A 26,529-nucleotide genomic window follows, 5' to 3' on the forward strand; every position below is an offset into this window, starting at 1 on the left:
GGTCTGGCACCATAGTAAGAGAAACATGCCCATATCATGATGCTTGCACCACCATGCTTCACTGTTTTCAGAGTGTACTGTGGCTTGAATTCAGAGTTTGGGGGTCGTCTGACGAACTGTCTGCGGCCCTTGGAAGCAAAAAGAACAATTTTACTTTCATCAGTCCACAAAATGTTTCTCCATTACTCTTTAGGCTAGTTGATGTGTTCTTTGGCAAATTGTATCCTCTTCGGTACATGCTTTTTTTTTTTTTTTTTTTTTTTTTTTTAACAGTGGGACTTTCACACAGGCAACTTCTAACTGTCACAGTACTCACAGGTAAATTGAGACTGTCTTTGATCATCCTGAAGTTGATCATTGGCTGAGCCTTTGCCATTCTTACTATTCATCGATCCATTGGAATGGTAGCCTTCCGTTTTCTTCCATGTCTCTCTGGTTTTGCTTTCCATTTTAAAGCATTGGAGATCATTTTAGCTGAACAGCCTATCTTTGTCTACACTTCTTTATAAGTTTTACCTTCTCTAACCAACTTTTTAATCAAAGTACGCTGTTCTTCTGAACAATGTCTTGAATGACCCATATTTCTCAGGCTTTCATGGAGAAATGCATGTACATGTGCTAGCTTCACCCTTAAATACCTGTTTCTTCACAGAATGATCAAAAACATAATTATAGTCTTCAATTGGTGCCAGTACATCATAATTTAAGCAACACGTATTTACAAGGACCTGTGGATTACTAATAGAACAGGGCATAATTGTGAATAGTATTAAAAAAACAGGACACAAAAAATGTGATAAAAAATAACCCCACTAGAGAAAGTAGAATAAAAAAGTTGAAATTTTATTGCACAATTACTAATAAATATACAAGTAAATAGAACAAGGTGGAATGGAGAACATACACACTTGAAAAAACACACACGGACATTCATTTTTTTTTTAAATTATTTATTTAATAGGTTAGATAAGGCTAAACACCCTTGAGTGCCACATGAAAGGCACCAAAGGGTGCTAGTTTATTATATGTAGGGGGCTTGTAACATTAAATATCTACAGGACATCTGTCCTATCTATTGTATCAATATATTCTATGTATTTATCTATATATATATTGTATCTAAATATCTATCCTGTAAATTTGCTGTACTTTGTGTCACCCCCGCAGGTGGCGCATGTGGTTTGTGGACCCACTGTGCCACGGGGCCAGCCCTGACTAGGAGGGGCGTAGCTAAATGGCTACCTGGTGTTCACTGGAGCTCCTGAAGGTGGAGTCAGACTTGAGCTGCAGGTACCCGCTAGGTACCACTCCTAGGTAGTCCCCGGTACCACAGCTGCCGACCCAAGGGTTGAGTTTGCTAGACGGGGATACGGGACCAGAGTCACTGACAGGCAGGGTTCGGAGACTGAAAGACAGACTGGACAATGTGGTGGACTTCGGAGATAGATCTCGGGAAACTGTTCAGGTACCACTGGAGCGGCTTCAGGGTCACGTATAAACTACACCAGACTAAAGGAACGACACTCAATATGGGAATAACTATAATAGACTAATGACAGGGGACCTGGCAACATACAGTTGCACACACAAGCTACCATTAAGTAACTATAGGGGTTAATCAGGCACTTTCCTATTGGGAGGGTGCCTGTTATACAAGATGCCTCCCAGCTATTGGCTGGGGGCATCTTTGCAGGTGTACACGCTGCCCCTTTAAGAGCAGGGGGAGCGCACAAAAGGCGTGCTGCCGGAAACCTGTGCGGCATGCACAAGAAAAGACAGAGAAGCACGCTGCCGCAGCCGTGGCGGTGAGTATGCCGGCGTCTCTGCATGCAGAGAAGAGGGGCACTATGCGTCAGCAGTGGACGTTACACTTGGCTGATGAAATATTGGGTTTCCTTTGAAATGTGTGTGTAAAAATCGGATGGTACACGCATGGTCTGTGTGCCGTTTGATTCTTTTCTTGTGCCCATTGACTTGCATTGGAGAGTGTGATCCAAGCCTCGCATCTTTTCGCAGCACGCTGCAATTTTTTCCTCAGTTCGATTACAGCTGAGAAAAAAACTCACAGATGAGCAGTGAGTCATTTAATAACATTGGTCAGCGTGCAATGCGATGTTTCCTCCTCTGTATTATACGCCAGTGTGAGCGAGCCCTTAGGCTGATAGGAGGAGTGCTCAATCAGAAAACGAGGCCGTCACCTCCTCCAATAGTACACTACAAAAACCAAAAAGACTGATCAGCACCTCCAAACAGAATAATCCAAGTGTGAACAGGTGTAAGCTGCTATAACTACATTGAATATAAACAAAAGAATACAGCAGCACATTGTACGCGCTAAGTACCTTCATTTTTATAAGTATATTCTAGATAGCCCTGTAGAATGTAAGCCCACAAGGGCAGGGCCCTCTTCCCTCTGTACCAGTCTATCATTGTTAGTTTGTTTAGTTACATAAAGAATAATAATAATAATAATATAGCAGTAACGCAGTTCAAATTTCATACCTGTATATTCAATGTGTGCACTGCATACATCTTACCCCTTACAGAGTGCTGCTGTATTCTTTTCATTTTTTTTTGTTCTTTCAGTATTTGCTGTGTAGACCCTAATATTCAAGATTTATGCAATTCACCCTTGCATGCTGAAAATCAGCTTCTGGGCCAAATTCTGACAGATGACAACCCATTCTTGCCTAATCAGTGCTTATCACAATTTATGTGTTCTTATTTGTACACTTGTCTTTTGAGTATTGATCATGATGAGTTTTTAATGGGCTTGTGATCTTGTAAGTTCCCTTGCCATAAACCCAAAATGTAAATGTTTTGTTCACAAAGCCACCTAGTTATAACTTTTTCTTTGTGTTATGGTGCTCCATTATGCTGAAAAAAACATTGTCCATCATCAAATCTGTACTGAGTTGTTGGGAGAAATTGCACTTGGCAGATGTTTAGATCGTATCCTTTGTTCATGGCAGTGTTCTTAGGTAAAATTGTAAGTGAGTATATTGAATTAGATGAAAAGCAACCCTACACATGAATGGTTTCAGGAGGCTTTACTATTGTTATGACACTGGACTCATAGCGCTCACCTATTCTTCTTTGGACAATCATGCTTTCAGTCCTCTGCTGTCCAATCCCTGTTTTTCTTACAGACTAACATTCTGCAGTAAGTATAAGGATTGGACTGCAGAAGATTGGCATAAATGTATTTTCTCAGATGGGACTGTTTGGGACATCTGGAAGAATGATTGATTGTCCAGGGAAGAAAAGGCGAGCAATACAATGAATCACATCAACAGTAAAGCATCCTGAGAGCATTCATGTGTGGGGCAGCTTTTCATCTAATGGACTGTGCTCACTCATCAAGCAGTTAAAAGAAGTGAGCTGATCATCCTTTAGGTGTTGTCCCCTCTGAAGACGATCTATATTTATAATAGACGTCAATGGGAAGGATCAAAAGACAACCTGGTATCATTTTGAGAGTTCTGTAAGTATGTTTGCTTTAAAAAAACATTGGTTTCTTCATTGTTAGATGGAGTTAAAAAGGAAAAAAAAAACCTCCCAGAAACGCAAAAAAAAGACACCCTAAAAGCGATGGAAAATATTTAAAAAAAGAAAACGCCAGCAATCAAAACCATTGAAAAAGGACTAAGCAAATGACCAAGAACAGCCAGCGTTTCTTGAAGCGTTTTCCTCTTGAAAAACTCATTTGGGTGACCTGTCTGTACATATGCTTAGTCAGAAGGATTTGATATTGGGATTTTTTCACCTTTGTTATAAACCACTTGATCCTGATTAGGACTTTCTTAGAAGCTTATTAGAAGGTTTATACAGAAGCTCATGAAGCTGTTGTGCTGTTTTACAAACACGTCTTTAGCTTGGATAGTGGAAATCCTACCCTGACAAATTCTTTCACACTGTCTAAAAATATACAATCATGATATAAGATATGACAAGCCGGCTTTCTCCAGACATTTTTTTAGACACGTAATTTTCCACTGAAGTGTGTGTGACACCTGAAGCATTGTAGATGCAAGTATACAATGTAACTGCTATTACATGATGCTTTTGTGTTTTCCTTTGGCCAGTTAGTATGTCCTCCCATCATCTGAACTTATCCAGCTAATAAAACCAAGTGGTGCCTGTTGTAAATAAACTATTAAGTCCAAAATCCACCTATGGTAGCGCAGATTTAGAACTCAATTACTATGGCGAGAGTGACACCTGCAGGTGTCATGAAGAAGAGGATATTAAAAGCGTAAGATGAGTAAAACTCACTTATTTTGTTAGCATTTATTAGTGAATTTACACAGATTTCCATTGTCTTGTGACCAAAATAACTGATTCTAGTAATAATATCTGTGTAAAAACGCTGTGCTGTCTCATAACTGCATATTTACCAACATTCACAAATCAAAACTTGGGATGTTTAAACACCACCCCTAGGAATGTCAAGGAACATTCCCAGAATGACCAGAAACACCCCCAAAACTATCAATGTTGGGTGTGGTTTTGATAATCTGAACTCCAGTTTGCAGAAATGTCAAAATTGTGACTGATTGCAACTATGAAACTATATTATTTTAATAAATTTGAAAATTACTTTTATCCTTTTTGTTACAAACATAGGAAGAGATCTAACATAAATAGACCCCATAACCCCTGCCATATCTTTGGTGACTGTATGGCCAATTGCTACTGTGTTGACAATACATTGCATTACACACCAATTGATGCCAGCTGCAGTCATGTGCCTGCAGACAAGTGATCTTGTGAATAAATAGACGGATTAGTGGTGTTACAAGAATGCACTCACTAGGTGAGGTGGATGCTCCAAGCCCAAGGTCCAGGTGGGCGTAGGGGCGTTGGTGCAGCAGGTGGGTAAAGCATGCAGGACACAGGCAGTTACTGGTGGACTGAAAGCCGCAGGTAGCCAGGAGATATATTGGAGGATACAGACAGGTTGCAGAGTTACTGAAGTCCGCAGGCAAACTAGAAATTGAAGGACTGTAAGCCGCAGGCAGACAGAAGATCTATTGGAGACCGCAGACAGGTTGCAGAGTTACTGAAGTCCCTAGGCAAACAGGAAATGTCTTGAAAACTGCAGACAGGTTGCAGAGTTACTGGAGTCCCAGGCAAACAGGAGACTGAAGAACTGCAAGCCACAGGCAGACAGAAGGAGTCATGGAGACCACAGGCAGGTAGCAGACAAAACTCTGGAGTAACAAGAAATTTTAAATAACATGGAAGCTGAAGGCGGCTAGGAGACATCCTAGAAAACACCAGCAGACATGCAGCAGAGGTCCTAGAAGACCAGGAACAGGTAACAAACAGAAATACATGAAATCCGCAGGCAGATGGGAGTCAGCCAGAAGACCGCAGATAGATAGCAGTGGTACTGAAAGCCACAGACAGGAATCTCAGGGACTAGAAACCACAAGCATCCTGGAGACTATAGACAGTTAGCAGGTAACTCAGGAACTGGAAACCGCAGGCAGTCAGGAGGCATCCTGAAGACTGTGGACAGGATCTGTGCACAGACAAACTAAAAGTCTACTAGAAAGTCTTAATACCAAGACACAGGTGTGTGTATGAAGTGCAACACATGGGAGCACACACTGGGCTACTTGCAAAGCCCGACATGGCGCACAAGAAAATTTAGCTTATCGGGGTGTGCCCAGAACCGGGGCAGGTGTGTAACAAGTGCCATGAGAAAGTTTATAGGTAAGTATTGTGGTAGGACGGCTCGCTCGGCCACTTCCAGAAGTAGACTCAGGAACCCGGGTTTTCTTTGCAGGCTTTATTAACAGCATAAAGCTCTGCACTCCAGCAAAATAAATACAGCCTTACTTGGCTAAACAACAAAACAAAAGATAAACTATAGCACAGTCCATATATGTGTGTGCGGGTCACACACACAAGTTATGTCCAGCCTTCAGCTCCCTCCTGAGCTATGGCTGTCCAGTCTGGAGACCTTGCCTCTCCAAACACAATTCAAAGAAAAAAAACAGGGCTGAACATTTAAACGTTGCTCAGCCACACCCGGAGGTGGAGGTATAGGGAATAACGTCCCTCCTATCTCTATGTCATTCCCCTGAAACCACGCCCTTTAAGTGAGTTAACCCACCAGCATATAACATGCTGGCAGAAAGTCCATTGGTTTCAGTTCACACAGGCTAGCAACCTGTGCGACACATACCTCCCCTCATATACCATACCAGTGACTCTGTCACATATCCCCCCCCTCTGCCCAAAGCCGGGGGTTTGGGCACCTTCCGATACCAGACAGGGAATTCTAGGAAGGGCATCAGCGTTCCCGTGTAATGGGCCTATGCTCTACGTGAAAGTTGAAGTCCTGAAGTGCTAGGAACCATCTAGTTACCCTGGCATTTTTACCCCTCTTTTCCCTCAACCATCTCAATGGGGCATGGTCTGATACCAACTTAAACTTCCGGCCTAGTAGGTAGTATGTTAGTGTATCTACGGCCCATTTTATGGCAAGACATTCTTTTTCTACTATTGCGTAGTTTTTCTCTCAGGACGAAAGCTTCCGGCTCAGATAGAGAATGGGATGTTCTTCTCCATTTATCTCTTGAGAGAGTACGGCTCTAGACCAACCTCTGAAGCGTCTGTCTGGACCACAAACTCTTTCTTGAAGTCTGGTGCGACCCGGACCGGCTGTTTACACAGTGCTGACTTCAACAGTTGAAACGCAGTCTCTGTTTCCTCCGTCCACTTCACCATGGTTGATCTGGTGCCTTTTAGGAGATCCATCAGTGGCGCAGCCATCATGGCAAAATTTGGGATAAACCGCCGGTAATATCCTACCATTCCCAGGAATGATCTCACTTGCTTCTTGGAGAGCGGTTTCGGCCAGGTCTTTATTGCCTCCACTTTATCAACTTGCGGTTTTATTTCGCCTCTCCCGACGACATAGCCCAAGTACTTGGCCTCCTCTTTGCAACGGCGCATTTTTTTGGATTTATTGTAAATCCGGCCTTCTTTAGAGCATCCAGAATGGCCTGTAGTTTAGGTAGATGACTTTCCCAGTCTGGGCTAAAGAGTACAATGTCGTCAAGGTAGGCTGCGGCATACTATTTATGTGGGGCTAGGATCCGATCCATAGCCCTCTGGAAGGTGGCTGGGGCCCCTTGTAGTCCGAACGGCATCCGAGTGTATTGGAAGCACCCATCAGGTGTTGAGAAAGCCGTCTTCTCCTTGGCCGTCTGGGACATGGGAATCTGCCGGTAGCCCTTCGTCAGGTCCAGAGTGGTGATGTACCTCGCCGGTCCAAGCCTCTCGATGAGTTCATCGACGCGGGGCATTGGGTACACGTCACACTTGGATACCTCATTCAGCCGGCGGTAATCGTTACAAAACCTCCACTCTCCATTGCGTTTTGGCACGAGGACGATGGGGCTCGACCATCCACTCTTTGATTCCTCTATTAAACCGAGGTCTAACATCCTCTTCACCTCGGCCGAGATCACCTCCCGGCGTGCTTCAGGAATCCTGTATGGCTTCAGGTTCACCCTTATATGCGGCTCTGTTAGCACATCATGCTCTACCACCTGCGTATGCCCCGGCAACTCTGAGAACAGGTCTCGATTCTGCTGGAACAGTTCTTGACACTGTTTCTTCTGGGCTGGAGAAAGGGTCTCCGCTATCATGACATCTTCCAGCTGGCCTTCGGGAGTGGCTCCCAGGCAAGGAGTTCCCACGGGTTCCCGATCTCGCCACAGCTTGAGCAGGTTTACATGGTACACTTGGTGTGGCTTTCTTCGGCCAGGTTGGTGGACTCTGTAGTTCACGTCACTGAGCTTCTCCACCACCTCATATGGGCCTTGCAACTTAGCCAGAAACTTACTTTCAACGGTGGGAATAAGAACCAGGATGCGATCCCCAGGTTGGAACTGTCTCAGCCTTGCCGACCGGTTATACACCCTCGCCTGGCTTCCTGCGCCTGGAAGAGATGTTCCTTCACGATGGGCATCACCTTCGCCATTCTCTCCTGTAACTGGGTGACATGTTCGATGATGCTCCGGTGGGGTGTGACCTCAGCCTCCCAGGTTTCCTTGGCGATGTCTAGGAGAGCTCTTGGATGCCGTCCATACAGGAGCTCAAATGGAGAGAAGCCAGTGGAGGCTTGAGGAACTTCTCTGACAGAGAAGCAGAAATGGTAGCAGGTAGTCCCAGTCTCACCCATCTTTTTCAACGACCTTCCTGAGCATCGCCTTTAAGGTTTTATTGAAGCGTTCCACTAAGCCATCCGTCTGTGGATGATAAACTGAGGTCCAAATCTGGGCAATCTGAAGGACTCTGCATAGCTTCTTCATCACCTTGCTCATCTTCCAATATGAGGACCTGATCCTTCCGGTAAAGCGTGCTGCAAGCCACAAGAGTCCACCACTACTAAACGTTAAACCTCAAGATTACTTAAAGGTGAGCAGTTTTCAGTTACCTCACCCTTATTTACAAATCCTAAAATATACTGCACTTAGATCTGCGCCGTTCCTTTTTCCATTTTCTCCCCTAGAAGCTGAGAGACAGCTTTACTAAATCACCTTGCTCATGAAGGGGGTTCCTTGGTCTGTCAAAATCTCTTTTGGCAGACCCGTCCGAGCAAAAATATGAACTAGCTCTCGGGCTATACTTTTACTGGACGAGTTCCTTAGGGGTACCGCTTCGGGGTAGCGGGTCGCATAGTCCATGACCACCAGGATGTATTGGTGGCCCCGGGCCGATTTAACTAAGGGACCCACGAGGTCCATGGCAATCCTCTCAAAAGGAACCTCTATGACAGGTAGTGGAACTAAGGGACTACAGAAGTGGAAGGTGGGCGCGGTTATCTGGCAGGTGGGGCAGGACCTACAATAGTTTAAGATTTCCCGATAGCATCCTGGCCAATAAAACCTCCTTATTATTCTCTCCTGTGTTTTCTCAACCCCTAGGTGTCCCCCCAGAATATGTGAGTGTGCCATGTTTAATATCCTCTTATGGTATGAACCTGGAACTAACAGCTGTTCCACTACCTCTTCACTTTTTAGTTTGGTCACCCAGTATAATAGCTCCCCCTGAACTGCAAAATGTGGGTACCTGGTGTCCGTCCCCGGCTCTTGAGCAACACCATTACAAACAGTAACATTATCCCACGCCCCTTTCAAGGTCAAGTCCCGAACCTGAGCTGACCCAAAGTTCTCTCCAGGCACCTTTAATTCAGGGAGGTCGACCACCTCAGACACAATCTCATCGCCGACAAGGACACATAGTGGGAACTCATCCACTTCCGATGTCGACCGGGGTATTTCTCTAGGGTCCTGGCTTTTTCCACAGGACTTGGTCTGGATCCCTCCCCGACAAGTCCCAGAACAAGGGAAAATCAAGCCCAAAAATGACGGGATGTATCAGGTCCCTGACTACCCCGAACTCGTCGGGTTGGTCGCCACAATCTGTTCCCACTGTCACTCTGTCCACCGGGTAGTTCTTGGCGTCCCCATGTATGCAGCGGACGCCCACAGATTTGGCAGGGATCAACTGGTGGGGTAGGGTGGCACTGATTTAGGTTACCAGACTCCCAGAGTCCAACAGCCCCAGGACCATCACTCCGTTAACGGATACGCCACACGCCTGCGGGCCCTCGCTGGGTTGACAGTCCACACTGCAGGCTGGGTAAGCATAATATGAACATCGTCTGCCTAGGCTGCAGTCCATTGGCTTAGCAGATGTATGACACTGGGCGGCTACGTGTCCCGGATTGCGACACCGCCAACAGATCACATCCTTAACAACAGTCCTTGCTGCACCTTCAGTGGAAGTGAGTCGCCCCCCAGTTGTGGCTCTGAACCCCTTCCGTGGTGAACCTGCTACCTTTTGGGCACTCCAATAGGGGGAGGTGATTATGTCGGGTTTCCCTAGCGATTTTTCGACCACTTGGTACTTCTCTACCAGGCCAACAAGGTAGTCCGCAATCCGAGGGTCGCCCTGGGCAACCCAGGTCTGCACCGGGCTGGGTAGGGAATGGATGAACCTGTCCATCACCACACGCTCAACCATCTGGACAGGAGGGGAAGACTCTGGCTGCAGCACCTTCTGGACTAGATGTCACAAGTCAAACATCTGTGAGCGTGGAGGTTTGTCGCCAGCATACGCCCAGTGGTGGACCCTTTGCGCTCTGACCGACATTGTCACTCCTGAGCGTGCCAATATCTCGGTTTTTAATTTCGCGTACTCCTTTGCGTCTAGTAAAGTCAGATCGTAATAGGCCTTCTGCGGCTCCCCGGTCAAATATGGCGCCAGAACCTCCGCCCACTGCTCCTGAGGTAATCTCTCCCGTTCTGCCACCCTTTCAAAAACAGTCAGGAACGCCTCAATGTTATCTCCTGGGGTCATCTTCTGTAAGGTTCTCCTTACCGTTTTCCTGACGTGTGCGTCCTCACCTGGATCTGGGGGTGGAGCGGATGTCCTGCCACGGTTCTCCGCTGGCTCTGCTGGGTCTGCTGCATGCTCTGCTGGGTCTGCAAGTGCAGGTGCTTAATGAGCTCCTCCATGCTGCCGGACTTCTCTGGTTGGCTGGCGGCCTTTACCCAGGACATACACTGGTCTCTGTGGCAGGTACACGTGTTCCTGGAATCTTGCACGCACTCTCGCACCAACTGTGGTAGGACGGCTCGCTCGGCCACTTCCGGAAGTAGACTCAGGAACCCGGGTTTTCTTTGCAGGTTTTATTAATAGCATAAAGCTTTGCACTCCAGCAAAATAAATGCAGCCTTACTTGGCTAAACAACAAAACAAAAGATAAACTATAGCACAGTCCATATATGTGTGTGCGGGTCACCCACACAGGTTGTGTCCAGCCTTCAGCTCCCTCCTGAGCTATGGCTGTCCAGTCTGGAGACCTTGCCTCTTGAAGCTCATCAAGAGAATGCCAAGAGTGTGCAAAGCAGTCATCAAAGCAAAAGGTGGCTACTTTGAAGAACCTAGAATATAAGACATATTTTCAGTTGTTTCACACTTTTTTGTTAAGTATATAATTCCACGTGTGTTAATTCATAGTTTTGATGCCTTCAGTGTGAATGTACAATTTTCATAGTCAGGAAAATACAGAAAAATCTTTAAATGAGAAGGTGTGTCCAAACTTTTGGTCTGTACTGTATGTATCCCAGAGATGGCTGGTCTCTGGGATGTAACCCGGAGTACTTTCTCTAGTGCACGCATGCACTAAGAGGATTAATTGGTTTAGCTGGGAGCCGGGGTACAGGTTGCTAGGAGAGATGGGCGGGTCCAACAACCCACATACCTCACCTCTGGGTGTGGTTAACAGCCTATAAAATGGAGGCTGTTTGTTTGGCACATGGTCTGTGTTTGGAGGGAGAAGTCCTCCAGTGTGTTTCCAGACTGAGCTGTGTGCTATACGCTCACCAGCCTGTGTGACCACAAGTTCGGTGTACCAGAGACTTTGTTCAAAGTACTGTCCTAAAGGCTGTTTATTTGCACTTTTTACATTTGCCAGTTTATGAAGTTAATAAACCGCTGTGGACATTTAAAGGAACCTGCCTCTTGTTTGCCTCTCAACGCACCTGAGTGAGTACCATCCCTACAACACCAACAAGTGAGATGAAGTCACCATGATGTGTCCTCTCATCAATGTCTCATAGTATAAGCAACCAAGAAGCATGCTGCAAACAACATTTTTATGTATGTCTAACAAAGACCAGTACTACACGATGTGTATCTCTCTACATGAACCCAGATCATAATTTGGCTTCATCTTTTATCAGCCCCTGAGTTCCACCCGCACACACCCCCGTGATGACCTCACATGGGCAGGGTTGTGGGCTGTCCTCAGCCCTTCAGGATTTTATGAAATCCCCAACTGATGTGATAACTTCACTCCTGATGGTCGCAGAAGTTCAAGATCGCCGCCATATTTTTTATTGCAATTTTCTGGTGACCCAAAGACCATACATGACATGGCTGTTGTTAGTTATCTGGTTACTACTGATTTGTGGCTTATAGGCGGGTGTCACAGATATGAAAAAATATGCATATTGTTCCTATATTAGCCCCGGCCCTGTAAATATATGTCTCATCAATATTAGATTTATACAAACTTTGATGTTCAATATTTTCTTTCGGAGACATCCCACCAGGTGAAATATTTCTCTTACAGGGACAAAAGGTGTCTATGTAAAGGTATTTCTCCTGAATGGACAATGTATTTCCTGGGGTTTGAAAAGGCTTTGGCCACTTTGCTAGTTATATGTAAGCACATGTACCTTTGTTATTAAGCCCTGTAAAGGACTTTTCCTGTCTCAATTATTTGTCTATTCTATAGCTCTTTGTCTATTCACAATATGCATCCTCGTTCAGTATTACCGGGGTCCTTTGTCCCCAAAAGGAGCTTTGCATGTTAACTAAGATGGTTCACTTCTTTGTCTCCGATCTATACATCGCAGTCTTACTCATTTCCCATATGTTAAACTGTCATTCACATCTAAGAAACTTAAGACTGTCAGCTCTTGTCTCGTACTGCAACTGAGAGATGTTAGAAGGGAAAGGGGTGACAGGGACTTCAGAGATATTAATATTTTCTATGACACGTCACACATTTTGAGGTTGCATGGTAACCTGATTTACAGATCGTTTCTCAAGCCTGCCTCCTCGGCATTCCCTTGGCGGGACAGCCCATCCGCATTGCCATGTTCACTACCCTTCTTGTGCTGAATGGTAAAATCGTACTGCTGTAGAGCCAAGTTCCACCGCAGTAGTTTATCATTGTCACCGGCCACCCGATGCAGTCAGCTGAGTGGGTTGTGGTCGGTCACTATGGTGAAGTTGCGCCTGTATAGGTAGGGCTGCTGCTACCACAGGGCCCACACTATAGCGAGACACTCCTTTTCCACAGTGGCGTATGTCACTTCCCCGAGTAAGAGCTTGTGGCTGAGGAACTTCACCGAATGCACTTCCCTCTGCCCGTTTACTAGACTGAGTAAACCCCCCAGGACTTAAGACTGTCAGATCTTGTCTCGTACTGCAACTGAGAAAGGGGAGGAGGAAGAGGGGTGAGAGGGGTTTCAGAGATATTAATATTTTCTATGACAATACCTTTAAAAAAATACTATGTAAACATAAATACAGTACCATAATTCAGTGCATTTTCCTTGTGTTGTGAAGCTGTTTTTTAGCTCTTTATGTGGCATCGCTGTGTGCATTATTCCCATCTTGTCCCATCCCTCTTGCTTGCGCTCAGCACTGTGACCTCTTTTGTGTCACCAGATGCAGCATGTGGGAGATAAAGACAGGGGTAAGGCAGACCAAACAAAGGAATATTTTATGGAGCAGTACCACCTCCTTACACATTGTATTCTTCTGGTGGATTCCCATGTGGCATAATTTTAAGTCATTTGCACGTCTTATACGCACTGTTGAATTGCTGCAGAGTTCATTGTTCTGACATTGACATCATCTTCTAGACAAATCCGCTTACTGAATGTAAGACCTGTGGATTTGCCAGTGGGGTTAAATTACATGTGAATCACTTCGACAGCCAAAAATGCTTTGTCATTTAAGAAACAAGCTGATCTGACCAGCCACAAATACAAATTGCTGATATGCGTCTCAGCTGCCACCTTACCCTGACACACCACTCACCAGTTTTTGTCTGTTTTAGAAAGCAACTGTAGCAGCTGTCCACCATGGCACATGGTGCGTCTGGTTATGGGGGTGTGGCAAATTCTGTCTTTGCCGAAAGTAAAGGAAAGCCTAGCTATGTCTCTGATGACACAAATGGAATTTACTAATTTTTTGGGGGGGTCATAACAGTACACAGGAAATAAAGCTCATGTGCTTCTCACTTTTTGATGGACAATTGATGGACAATCTTTTACAGCTGATTTGTTGCCATGAAGTAACAGTTATACATTTAGCAATTAAATAGTTAATAATATTGCTGATGGAGGACAGGAAGAAAAGTGAGCTGGCGACAGTAGAGGTTGGATCAATACTGATTCTATGTTTATCTGTAAGCGCCATCTGTATTGCAACATAAAAGTAAAAGCATTATATTTCAAACAGGCAAAGGACAGGCACAGAGACTATATGGTGTCTTGTAGGTCCACAGTTCTTATCCACCATGAAGTTTCAAAAGCTTTTATGTTGCAGATTTTTTTAAGTCACTTTTCTTTTTAGGCTTGGGGTATTAGTTGCCGTTTGTGTGCCAAATTCTTTAAAATGCAAAGTCAAAAATGGTCTTTTTTTCCCTTCTTGAATTATTTTTGTGACTTAACCACAAAAATTGCGTGTTTGTCAATATTACGCAAAAACTGAGACAAAATACTGGCGTACTCAAGAATACAATGGGGGAGAGAGTGGGGACTGGGGTGGAATTGCAAATTTTGCAACTTTTTAAAACGTCACAATTGATTAATCAGGCAAAAATATCTGGAGTCTCTAAACCCTGCCAGGAAACTAGAAAAACAGGTCATTACTTATAAAATAGACTTAAAGGGGTTGTCCACTACTTGGACGAATCACATACTTCCGGGTAAGTGAGAATGCGACAGCTCTCACTTCCTCCAGATGTATCTGATTTGTCTAAATGTGGGGAAAGCGAAGCAGCCACAGATTGGCCGCAGGGATCACATGACATGAACTTTATTCTCCCCATTCGGTTTCATTCACAAAGGCGGTGCCAGCGCTGGTTCAGTCACTGTAACCACGCCCTCGGCCCTGGCTGACATTGGTTCTGCATTAGGGCCGGCTGTCATTTAGTGCTCTGTTTTCTCAGAGCAGTGACTGAACCTGCACCGCCCCTGTGACTGACACCAAATGCTGATGGGGAGAATAAAGTTAATTTTCTGCCTGCAGCATGGGCCTTAGTGCGGGTGCCGGACAGGTTAGTAACGCTATTAACCTGTAGATTAACCCTATATCTGCAGGTTAATAGTGTTTTTGTTGGTGATAGGTTCCCTTTAACTGTTTCCTTACTTTCTGGTTTCTAGCAGGACGGGCTTTCCTCCTTGAGTGATAGCTTTGGTGCATTGTAATACCATTGTATTAGTAGAACTAAATAGCTCTGCACAAGGTCTGCTGTAACACATTCAGCCCTCAATAGTTGGAAAGGCCCCAACAGTGACTATAAGTGTCATTATTTTACTGGGGACAAACATAGGGATTGAGAAAAGGTTTTCAGAGTAGTGGACAACCCCTTTAATAAATTCCGCTATTATGGCTCACCTGGTGAAGTGGACTGACTAAGCCCAAGGTCCAGGTGGGTACACAAGCCCCGAGCGTCAGTGCAGCTGGTAGGATGACACGTGTAGAGTGAGACACCCTCAAGAATCTTGAGAACAGCAAGATTGCTGTAGCAAAGGCAGCAGGGATAGCAGCCAGTAATATGGTGTGCACAGGAGGAGAGCAACAAACTAAATCTTGAATAACAATCCGAAGACACAGGTGGGTGTTCTAACGGGCCTTAAAATGCTTAGGGAGATGATGTCACACGCTGGGCCACCTGCAAAGCCGGACGTGGAACACAACAGAGAGCAGCTGACCGAGGTGAAGGGAGGAGAGCCCAGACCCAGGACAGGTATGTAACATCCACTCAAGGTATTTTAGAAAGTTGCATAACTTTTTTTCTTTAATTATACAGTGGTTAACTTACTTGCTGCCAAAATGTCCATTATATTGGAGACATTTGTGCCCCTGTGATATCTCAGCCTTGACATTTATTCTAATTATTAAGACTTAAAGGCTTATACAACCATTTTTTCTCATTGTGTTGTTGTCCATTTTGAAAGCCAATGGGCATTTTCAAGCATCCATCTTTTTTACGCACCTGTGTGACCAATCTAAGAAAATATCACTGCATGTGTTATTTTGGTGGATCAGTCTTAGCTATTCCAGTCTGTGGGGAATGAGGGGTAAAATAGAATGCACATAGTAGCCAAATGTGCTGTCTCTTTTTCATGGATCCTTTCAAACATGGTCCAATGACCTAAGGACAAATTCTCACGTCCATGTGTGGTCTGCAACGCCTGACTGACCCGCAGTTTGTCTGGCCATTGGTCGTGAATTTAGCCTAAGGTCTTATACAGTCATTTGTTTTTAATGCATGTGTTCTATCCATGTTTTTCAAAGACAAAAGCATGTACCCATTATAGTCTAAGGTGTTGTTCACATCCCCTTCTTTCATCCAAGCTGCATATCAAACTTGCCAATGCAAGAATTCTGGCGAAACTGCACAAAACTTACATGAAAATGCCAAAAATCACAAAAATGTTTAAATTGTTTTGCAAACTGGAATAAACACATTGATGAATCAGGGTTTTCTGTTACTTTGTGTACTAGTTACTAATATCTTCAATAATGCATTATATACGTTTAAAATGTCTTAGTATGTCAGTATAAGGGAGCAGTCAGACGGCCGTATAACACAGATGACGATCGCATCCCAATGCTCAGACTGGCCGTCGGCTCTCCTGACACAAGCATGACAGCATGTATTTCTATGCAGCTATCACGCTCAGGTCAGGAGAGCCGCCGGCAAGTCCGTACACTGCAATGTGATCACTGTCCATGTTGGCTGTCTGACTACGCCCTAAGGGCTTATTCACATGTCAGTATTTGGTCAGTATGTTTCCTCAATATTTGTAAGCCAAAACCAGGAGTAGAACCTAAAGAGAAAAATTATAATTCAAAAATTTACACCGGTTCTGTGTTTTGGATATACTCCAGGTTTTGGCATACAAATACTGATGAAATACTGATAAAAAATACTGATGTGTGAATGAAACCTAACACTGTTGATCAGTGACAGAAAAAAAGCTTTATGAAACAAAAAAGAATAACAAGCAATACATAAACGATGTGCACACCTATATAAAAAGATGTTTTTTAGGATCAAGACTCCATAAAAACAATTAAAATCAGAAAAAAATCCCTAGCACTGACACCCAGACATACAAATATCCATACATAAATATAATAAGATATAAATAACAGACTTGGAAACATCAACAAAACGTAGAAGGATATTGTAACGGGTCTGGGAGGCGGAACCTCTGAGCAACTTATACAAGGGGGCGGTCCTTGTAAGGAAGCGGGTGACGACCAGGGAAGACAGGCAGGTAGTCACAGCAGGTGACCGGGACAGTCTCTGGGTAAACGGGCAGGAGGTCACGGCAAGTGACCTGGACAGTCTCTGGGTAAACGGGCAGGAGGTCACAGCAAGTGACCGGGGCAGTCTCTGGGTGAACGGGCAGGAGGTCACGGCAAGTGACCGGGACAGTCTCTGGGTAAACGGGCAGGAGGTCACGGCAAGTGACCGGGACAGTCTCTGGACTGGCAGGTGGTCACAGCACGTGACGGCGGAGCCTCCAGGTAGGCTAACAGGCAGGTAGCAGATGAGCGCTCCCAGGTGAGCGGGCAAGAGTCTCTGGACTGGCAGGTGGTCACAGTACGTGACGGCGGAGCCTCCAGGTAGGCTAGCAGACAGGTAGCAGGTGAGTGCTCCCAGGTGAGCGGGCAAGCTGGTCCATAGACAGACTGACAGATGTCGGAAGGCAGACCGTCGGACCTCAGGCTAGCAAGCAGGTAAGCGGATAACAGGCAGGAATCAGACAGCAAACTGGCAGGAAACTGGCAGGTAACTGGCAGGTAACTGGAAACGGGACCTGAGGGCTGAAGCAGAGTAGTGAACAGTGCAACAACATTGCTCGGGCACCTCCATTTTGGAGGAGGTGCCTTATATATGGTGAAGTCCTCCGGCCATTGGCCGGGGACTCCTTAGGACGGCGCGCGCGGCCCCTTTAAGAGGGGGGGAGCGCGCGCGCTCGCCCTAAGCACCGTGGCCGGAAAGGAGCGCGTGCTGCCAGCAGAGCGGGAGGAAGACGCCGGACTCGGAGCGGAGAGGTGAGGGGAACAGCGTCCCTACCTAGCAGGAGGCAGGGACGCCGACGCTACAGATATAAACTTTGCAAAATATGAATATATGTATATGGCAATTTATATAAAGGTGTAGATCAGATGCATAAGTCTGGATGACTGCGCTAGAGATTTTTTAGGATTTTAATTATTTTTATGGAGTCTTGATCCAAGTAAACATATTTTTTATAGGTGTGCACATCGCTTACGTGTGGCTTTTCCTTCTTTTTGCTGTCTGGTCAGATGTCTTTACTGATGTAGCACCCTCATTATATATTACATGTACCTTGGCTATGCAACTTTCCAATTTACAGTACAGACCAAAAGTTTGGACACACCTTCTCATTTAAAGATAATTCTGTATTTTCATGACTATGAAAATTGTACATTCACACTGAAGGCATGAAAACTATGAATTAACACATGTGGAATTATATACTTAAAAAAGTGTGAAACAACTGAAAATATGTCTTATATTCTAGGTTCTTCAAAGTAGCCACCTTTTGCTTTGATGACTGCTTTGCACACTCTTGGCATTCTCTTGATGAGCTTCAAGAGGTAGTCACTGGAAATGGTTTATCAACAATCTTGAAGGAGTTCCCAGAGATGCTTAGCACTTGTTGGCCCTTTTGCCTTCACTCTGCGGTCCAGCTCACCCCAAACCATCTCGATTGGGTTCAGGTCTGGTAACTGTGGAGGCCAGGTCATCTGGCGTAGCACCCCATCACTCTCCTTCTTGGTCAACTAGCCCTTACACAGCCTGGAGGTGTGTTTGGGGTCATTGTCCTGTTGAAAAATAAATGATGGTCCAACTAAACGCAAACCGGATCGAATAGCATGCCGCTGCAAGATGCTGTGGTAGCCATGCTGGTTCAGTATGCCTTCAATTTTGAATAAATCCCCAACAGTGTCACCAGCAAAGTACCCCCACACCATCACACTTCCTCCTCCATGCTTCACGGTGGGAACCAGGCATGTAGAGTCCATCCATTCACCTTTTCTGCGTCGCACAAAGACACTGTGGTTGGAACCAAAGATCTCAAATTTGGACTCATCAGACCAAAGCACAGATTTCCACTGGTCTAATGTCCATTCCTTGTGTTCTTTAGCCCAAACAAGTCTCTTCTGCTTGTTGCCTGTCCTTAGCAGTGGCTTCCTAGCAGCTATTTTACCATGAAGGCCTGCTGCACAAAGTCTCCTCTTAACAGTTGTTCAAGAGATGTGTCTGCTGCTAGAACTCTGTGTGGCATTGACCTGGTCTCTAATCTGAGCTGCTGTTAACCTGCGATTTCAGCGGCTGGTTACTCGGATAAACTTATCATCAGAAGCAGTGGTGACTCTTGGTCTTCCTTTCCTGGGGTGGTTCACATGTGAGCCAGTTTCTTTGTAGCGCTTGATGGTTTTTGCAACTGCACTTGGGGACACTTTCAAAGTTTTCCCAATTTTTCGCACTGACTGACCTTCATTTCTTAAAGTAATGATGGCCACTTATTTTTCTTTACTTAGCTGCTTTTTTCTTGCCATAATACAAATTCTAACAGTCTATTCAGTAGGACTATCAGCTGTGTATCCACCAGACTTCTGCACAACCCTACTGATGGTCCCAACCACATTTATAAGGCAAGAAATCCCACTTATTAAACCCAACAGGGCACACCTGTGAAGTGAAAACCATTTCCGGTGACTACCTCTTGAAGCTCATCAAGAGAATGCCAAGAGTGTGCTAAGCAGTCATCAAAGCAAAAGGTGGCTACTTTGAAGAACCTAGAATATAAGACATATTTTCAGTTGTTTCACACTTTTTTGTTAATTCATGTGTTAATTCATAGTTTTGATGCCTTCAGTGTGAATGTACAATTTTCATAGTCATGAAAATACAGAAAAATCTTTAAATGAGAAGGTGTGTCCAAACTTTTGGTCTGTACTGTATATATAAAAAAAAGCTTTATATAAAATGTGATTCAATACTGTTATGCAACTTTTTTTGTAAAATCACTAAAAAAAAATTCTGCTTTTTTTCTTCGTTAACAAAAAGCTCTGCATCAAGACATTGGCTGTAAATCCATAGGAGATCTTGTTCTAAATAGCTTTTTTGCATATATTTTCCCACTAAAAAAAAGGAAAAAAATGCATGTGTGAATAAAAAAAAAGCACAAAAATATTTCTATAAAAGCACGTAAAAATCATGGCTTTTTTTTTTTTTTTTTTTACAAACCAGAAAAAAATGTTAATAAACACTGTGTGAAATGTATGGACATTTTAAAATTTGTTTTAGGGCTTTCATACCCATTTTATTCAGCCTCCTAAGTGTCATAATACATAAAAAGGTGAATAATTTTAATAGCCCCTACATATATTACGATATATATGTGGCACCTTTGATTTACTTTTTTATATTTAGACGTGAATATAAAGCTAAGTGTCCACTGCATTATAAATACATATTCTATATGGTTTAAGCGGTTTTTCTTTTGTAGCAAAAATATGTTGAAGACTCATCAACTCTGGAGTTGAATTTTTTATGTGTTCACTTTGCAATCTTCATGTTCACTTCTTATTAATCAGACGTTCAACCAGTTGAATAATTCCCAGGGAATAAAATAAACTCCATACAGAGGCGTCAACCACCCATGAGGCGTGACGGAGGCTTGTCGCCATGGCCACCACTGCTATTGTTGTGTTGTGTGTAGCTGCTCTTTGCATTCTACATAATCTTGTGTTGCTGCTTCTTCCTTGCCAGAAACTTCATATTGGGGTCTCCTAAGTTAAAACTTGTCATCGTCACAAGCAAGGTTTGTATGTTTCTGATCTCTCTATACTACTGATTTATTCACAAAATATTTATTTATGATGTGTGTAGACACATTATATAACTGTGAAAAGGTCAGTTATCTGTAAGGACCGTCTCATACATACGCTGATCTGGGGGGTTACATGCTAAATAATAGCAAATAATAATTAGAAAAGTTCTAAAGTCTAAAAAGTAGAGGCAATGTAATCACAGCAATGCAGTAGCATGAAGCATTACTGGTAGAGTAAGGCTGGGGTCACACTGGCGTATAAAAAAATCAGTCCGATGTTGATCCAGAAAAGTAGGACAAGCGTCATGCGAGTACAATGCGATTTTTCTCCACTAGCATCTGTATGCAATTTGTTTTTAACATAATCTTTTACATACTAATTCTCTATGTAATTTAAAGGTAGTTTTCAAACTAATAAAGCAATATTATATACCGATATACAGCTCTGGCAAAAATTAAGAGACCACTGAAAAATTTTTATTTTCTCTGATTTTTCTCTTTATAGCTATATTTTTGAGTAAAATGTACATTGTTGTTTTATTGTATAAACTACTGACCACATGTCTCCGAAATTCAAAGCTAAAAATTTTGTATTTATTTGTAGCAAATAACAAAGCGTCAAAATAATAAAAAAGAAACAGAGAAACAGTGCTTTCAGACCTCAAATAATGCAAAGAAAACAAGTTCTTATTCATTTAGAAACAACAATACTCATGTTTTAACTCAGGAAGAGTTCAGAAATCAATATTTGGTGGAATAACCATGATTTTTAATCACAGCTTTCATACGTCTGCTTTGCACCAGTCTTTCACACTGCTTTTGGGTGACCTTACGCCACTCTTGGCACAAAAATGTAAGCAGTTCTTTGTTTGATGGCTTTTGACTATCCATCTTCCTCTTGATTACATTCCAGAGGTTTTCAATGGGGTTCAGGTCTGAAGATTGGGCTGGCCATGACAGTGTCTTGATGTGGTGCTCCTTCATCCACACATTGATTGACCTAGCTGTGTGGCATGGAGCATTGTCCTGCTGGAAAAACCAGTCCTCAGAGTTGGGGAACATTGCCTGAGCAGAAGGAAGCAAGTGTTTTTAAAGGATAACCTTGTATGCGGCTTGATTCATACGTCCTCCGCAAAGATTAACCTGCCCAATTTCAGCCTTGCTGAAGCATCCCCAGATCATCACCGATCCTCCACCAAATGTCACAGTGGGTGCAAGACACTGTGGCTTGTATGCCTCTCCAGGTCTCCATTTAACCATTAGACGACCAGGTATTGAGCAAAGCTGAAAATTAGACTCATCAGAGAAGATTACCTTACTCCAGTCCTCTATGGTCTAACACTTATGGTTTTTGGCAAACTTCAGCCTGGCACTCCTTTGCTTCTCATTGATGAAAGGCTTTTTTCTAGCTTTACATGACTTGAGGTCTGCCTCTAGGAGCCTGTTACGAACTGTCCTTGCCGTGCACTTCACCCCAGCTGCCATTTGCCATTCCTTTTGTAGGTCACTTGATGTCATCCTGCAGATGCTGAGTGACATTCGAATAAGATGATGGTCATCCCAGTCAGTGGAGAGTCGCTTTCGCCCTCTGCCAGGCTGTAGCTTTGTTGTCCCCAATGTCTGCTGCTTGACCTTGTAATGGACTGCCGCCTTCGAAATTTTAAGGATGGAGGCAACATGAAGCTCACTGTATCCCTCTGCTAGTAAAGCCAGAATTGAGTCCTTCTTTTCCTTCTTTCTTTTCAATTCCTTTGCCATGGTTAAAAGTTATTTTTCATTCAAATTACTTTTGGGCTATTCCTAGCACTTGTTTTGCCATCCAGCTTGTCCTACTGCAAGAGGATTGTGAAGACCACAGCAGTGTTTTTTATACTTTCCCTCGTTACATAAGATTTGGTTCAGGTGATCACTTAATCAGAAGCACATTAGGTAGAATGAGGTGTACTTTGGTTGGAATTCAACTGACACTGGAATGGAATGGCTGTCAGACATGTAGAGATGGGGATTTTTAGAAAACTGTGCAGTGGTCTCTTAATTTTTGCCAGAGCTGTAGATCAATCGATCAAAATAGAATAGAAAAGATAATTACAATAGATAGACTAGATAGATATCCTGTAGATATTTAATGTCACAAGGCAGCTACATATAATAAACTAGCACCGTAGCACCTTAGCCTTATTAAACCTATTAAATAAATACATATTTTTTAAAAAATCATAACCAGCCAAGGTAAAGCAGACAGCTGCGTGTTTATATTATCAGGCTGGGAAGGTCCCTGGTTATTGGGACCTTCCCAACCTAATAATACAAGCCCTCAACCGCCCCAGAATTGGCACATCACATGAAATGTGCCAATTCTGGTGCTTAGCCTGGCTGTTCAAGCAGGGTAATAGTTTTGGGGTTGATGTCAGTTTTAATAAAAGCAAGAAACACTCCCTCATTGACCAATTTATTATTTTTAAAAAATCCCCGAAGCTCCAACGTAATCCATCGCTATCCCACGATGTCCAGCGATTCTGTACAGCAACCTATGGACCATCCTTCTGAGAATCTGACCTGTGTGAATGTACCCATAACGTAGCCATAAGCGTTAATTAGTACAAACAACATATTTCAAAACCAACTGCAGGGGTAACACATGATTATGATTTCAGACGCTGATGCCTTTTATAAAATACCCCAGAAACATTGAACCACCATGGAAAGACTGGGACAGAAAGGCACAGAAGTCTGGCCAGAGGCACACAGTTTACAGTGTAAATGGAGACCAATATACAGGAGTATGGCTAAATAACCAAAAGCATGGTGAGTCAAGAAATGTGTACTCCTCTTACCATTTAAAATGCTGTTAGAAAACCAAAATAAAGGAAATCTAAAGTAGTAGTTAGCAAGAACTACCTCTCATATTGGAGAATGAACACTAACATTACTGGTTGATGTAAGAAATTGCTCCGGGACTTTTACAGATTTCTTCAATACAATAGTGTCAACATCCAGCATTTTCTACAGTGCACTACCTTCCATATTCATAATATTTATTCGGTAGCCCAGAGTATTTTCCCGTGAGCAAACAACTGTTTATTGCAAAACTTTTCTCTTATACACATTAATATCTTCTTTTTAATTGTGACATTTTAGGCAAAGGTACTTTTGTATGGAAAAGCAGCAACTCTGTTTATGAAGGAGAATGGAAATGTGGAAAAAGAAGTGGCTTTGGGACATACAGTGTGCAAGACCCCAACACTGGAGAATATGTAAAGGTGTATTCTGGATGCTGGAAGAATGACAAAAAACATGTAAGCTCCTTTTTTGGTTACGCAAATAAATAAGATGGAAACAATACATTTAAAGGGGTTGTCCAGTTAAAAATAAAGTTATCACCTATCCTCAGAAGGGGTAATAACTCGCTGGGACTTGCACCGATTTGCAGATTGGGGAATTTTAATCCCTGACAGATAATGTCTATCTTTATTATAAAATAGAGTGGCAGGCTTAACATCTGACCGTCGCTCCTTTCAGTCGCTATGGGACGGCTAGGAAAAGAAAAGCACATAACTCGGCACCCCCATAGAGAGTGAATGGAGCACAGGTCTAGCATACACACTGATGCCCTATTCTGATGGGGATAAAATTCCCAGTTCTGCTTATCGGTGTGGGTCCCAGCGGTTGGACCTCCAACGATCAACAGATTATCACCTGTCTCATGGATAGGTGATCACTTTTTTGGAACTTGACAACATATTTAAGGTTTTGTTCACAAGGGCATCAAAGCTTCCTCTTTTTGACAAATCTAGAATAGATCTATCGTCAACAAGCCGCAATAGAAGCTGAACTGAACTAAATAGATCACTTTGGATTTTATTGACTTTTAAAGAGGTTTCCTTTATTTTACTAGTTAGAATAGTGATGTATACCATCTGTGCCAATCTATTAGCAAATGCACACGTAGCGTATTTGTTGCAGATTTTTTGGCTTACAAAATTTGCAATGTTATCAGTGAAAGATTGTTTTTTTTTCAATTTCATGTTAGATTGCATTATATTTTTAATGGCTCATCTTCCGGCAGCACGGATGACAAGGACCAATACAAGTCTATGCTGTCCGTGTTTAACATTGCAAAGTATAGAAGAAGCTTTGTCATTTATTTCTTCATCCATACTAGAAAAACACTGAAGACACACTGATTGTAAAAACAGACACACTGACATCAGTTTTTCAAGTATATGTTTTATTCAGAAGTGTGAAGGAGGCGTAAGCAATAAAATCTGCAGCCAAATTGCCACAGATAAATCCACCCTGTGTGCAGGGAGCCCAAAGCAACAGAAATCTGATGGAGCAGAACATAACTAATCAGTCATATGCAGGAGGGTTGATGCTATTGGAAATTAGCAGCATATGCTACTTTTATGTTTTTCAGGGTTACGGGACTTATTTCTTCACAAATAAAGAGTATTATGAAGGCGACTGGAAAGCTGGACAAAGAAGTGGCTGGGGCAGAATGTATTTTGCTAATGGAAATATTTATGAAGGAGAATGGAGTGGAGATAAATACAGTGGCCAAGGGATGTTACGGTTAGGTACACCTTATTCTTATTCTACAAACATGATATTCTAATTTTTTAAGTATGTTCGCATTTAAAGAGAGTTAGCCTCCAGGTTTATGTTGGCCCATGCAGGAGCAGAAACTCTGATTCCAAGGCCATATTCACACGTTCAGTATTTGATCAGTATTTTACCTCTTGGTTTTGGCTTACAAATACTGATGTAATATACTGACTAAATACTGAATGTGTGAACATGACCTAAAGCTGGGACACTCACTGGGCTTCTGGCTGTGGTTTTGATAATCCACTGTCTTTTTCTACTGTAGCTCTGCTAGTCCTCTCACTGATGATCTCCTACTATGTACTTCAGAGCACCGATTATCCCTACCCCACACTATTGATTATCAGTTTTTTTGCCTATGCCTCCACAGCCAGTATATGCACATCCCGAGCTGCTCTGTGGTGAGTAGTGGCACGCTAAGCAGGTCTTTTAGCTATACGGGTGCTGGAGGATGCAGAGCTTTCTTTTTTAAGTGACTTGTAAAGGTTGCCGTCTATTGCCATGCCTTCCATGGCTGTTCGGCAGACCCCGCGCCAATGCACTGAGGTTGGAGACCTTTGCTCTATATTCCTTTCCTAACATTCTGTATATATTTACAGCTAATGAAAATCGCTATGAGGGTTCCTGGAAAGGAGGAAGGAAACATGGCCCTGGAAAGTTTTATTACCTTGACAAAGGCCAATTGTATGAAGGAATATGGGTAGAAGATATTCCAAAGTGTGGGACTATGGTGGACCTCGGGCGTGCAGAAGCACCGAATCCAACAAAGTATCCAATTCCAGAGGTAAAATGCGTTTATATCTGTTTTTCAACAGATCTATATTCTCCAGCTTATGAATTTTAGCTTTGCTACAAAGGAGCTAACTGAACAAACATTCAACTGACAACTATCCCTCCTTGTAGGCGACTTTTCTTCCCTAAGAACAGGCATGAAAGATGTTGATCTTTCTCTCTCCTGACATCTGCCACCAGAAGAAAGTCAAGAAGTCCCCATACACATTAGATCATTGGCAGGCTTGGCCAATGTTAATCTAATAAGAGTGGTCAATTTAAGAGCCAAACAATTAAAGTAGCCTTAAAAATTAGCTGCTTATAGGATAAAAATAACAAGAAAGCCCAATGTTAGCCTTTGTATTTCCCACTGCTGGTTCACTGTCCTATGTGGAGTGGTGACTTCTCTAGCCATTGGCTGGAACATTCTTTT

At 43.3% G+C, this 26,529-nt stretch overlaps 1 protein-coding gene across 1 annotated transcript in view; it reads left to right on the plus strand.

Moving 5' to 3' along the window:
- Window positions 1-1,721: 1,721 nt before the first annotated feature.
- The window catches only part of MORN3 (MORN repeat containing 3), a 62,445-nt gene continuing 37,637 nt past the window's right edge, over window positions 1,722-26,529 (plus strand). The window contains exons 1-6 of the mRNA XM_073676277.1: window positions 1,722-1,805; window positions 20,660-20,711; window positions 23,375-23,525; window positions 23,859-24,016; window positions 25,138-25,297; window positions 25,925-26,109. Coding sequence (XP_073532378.1) covers window positions 1,762-1,805; window positions 20,660-20,711; window positions 23,375-23,525; window positions 23,859-24,016; window positions 25,138-25,297; window positions 25,925-26,109 — 750 coding nt within the window. The 5' untranslated portion in view covers window positions 1,722-1,761. The remainder of the gene's footprint in view (window positions 1,806-20,659; window positions 20,712-23,374; window positions 23,526-23,858; window positions 24,017-25,137; window positions 25,298-25,924; window positions 26,110-26,529) is intronic.

The sequence above is a fragment of the Phyllobates terribilis genome, unplaced genomic scaffold (assembly GCF_046119375.1).
Source record: "Phyllobates terribilis strain yellow unplaced genomic scaffold, ASM4611937v1 Scaffold_1__5_contigs__length_1240528914, whole genome shotgun sequence".
NCBI classification, from domain to species: Eukaryota; Metazoa; Chordata; class Amphibia; order Anura; family Dendrobatidae; genus Phyllobates; species Phyllobates terribilis.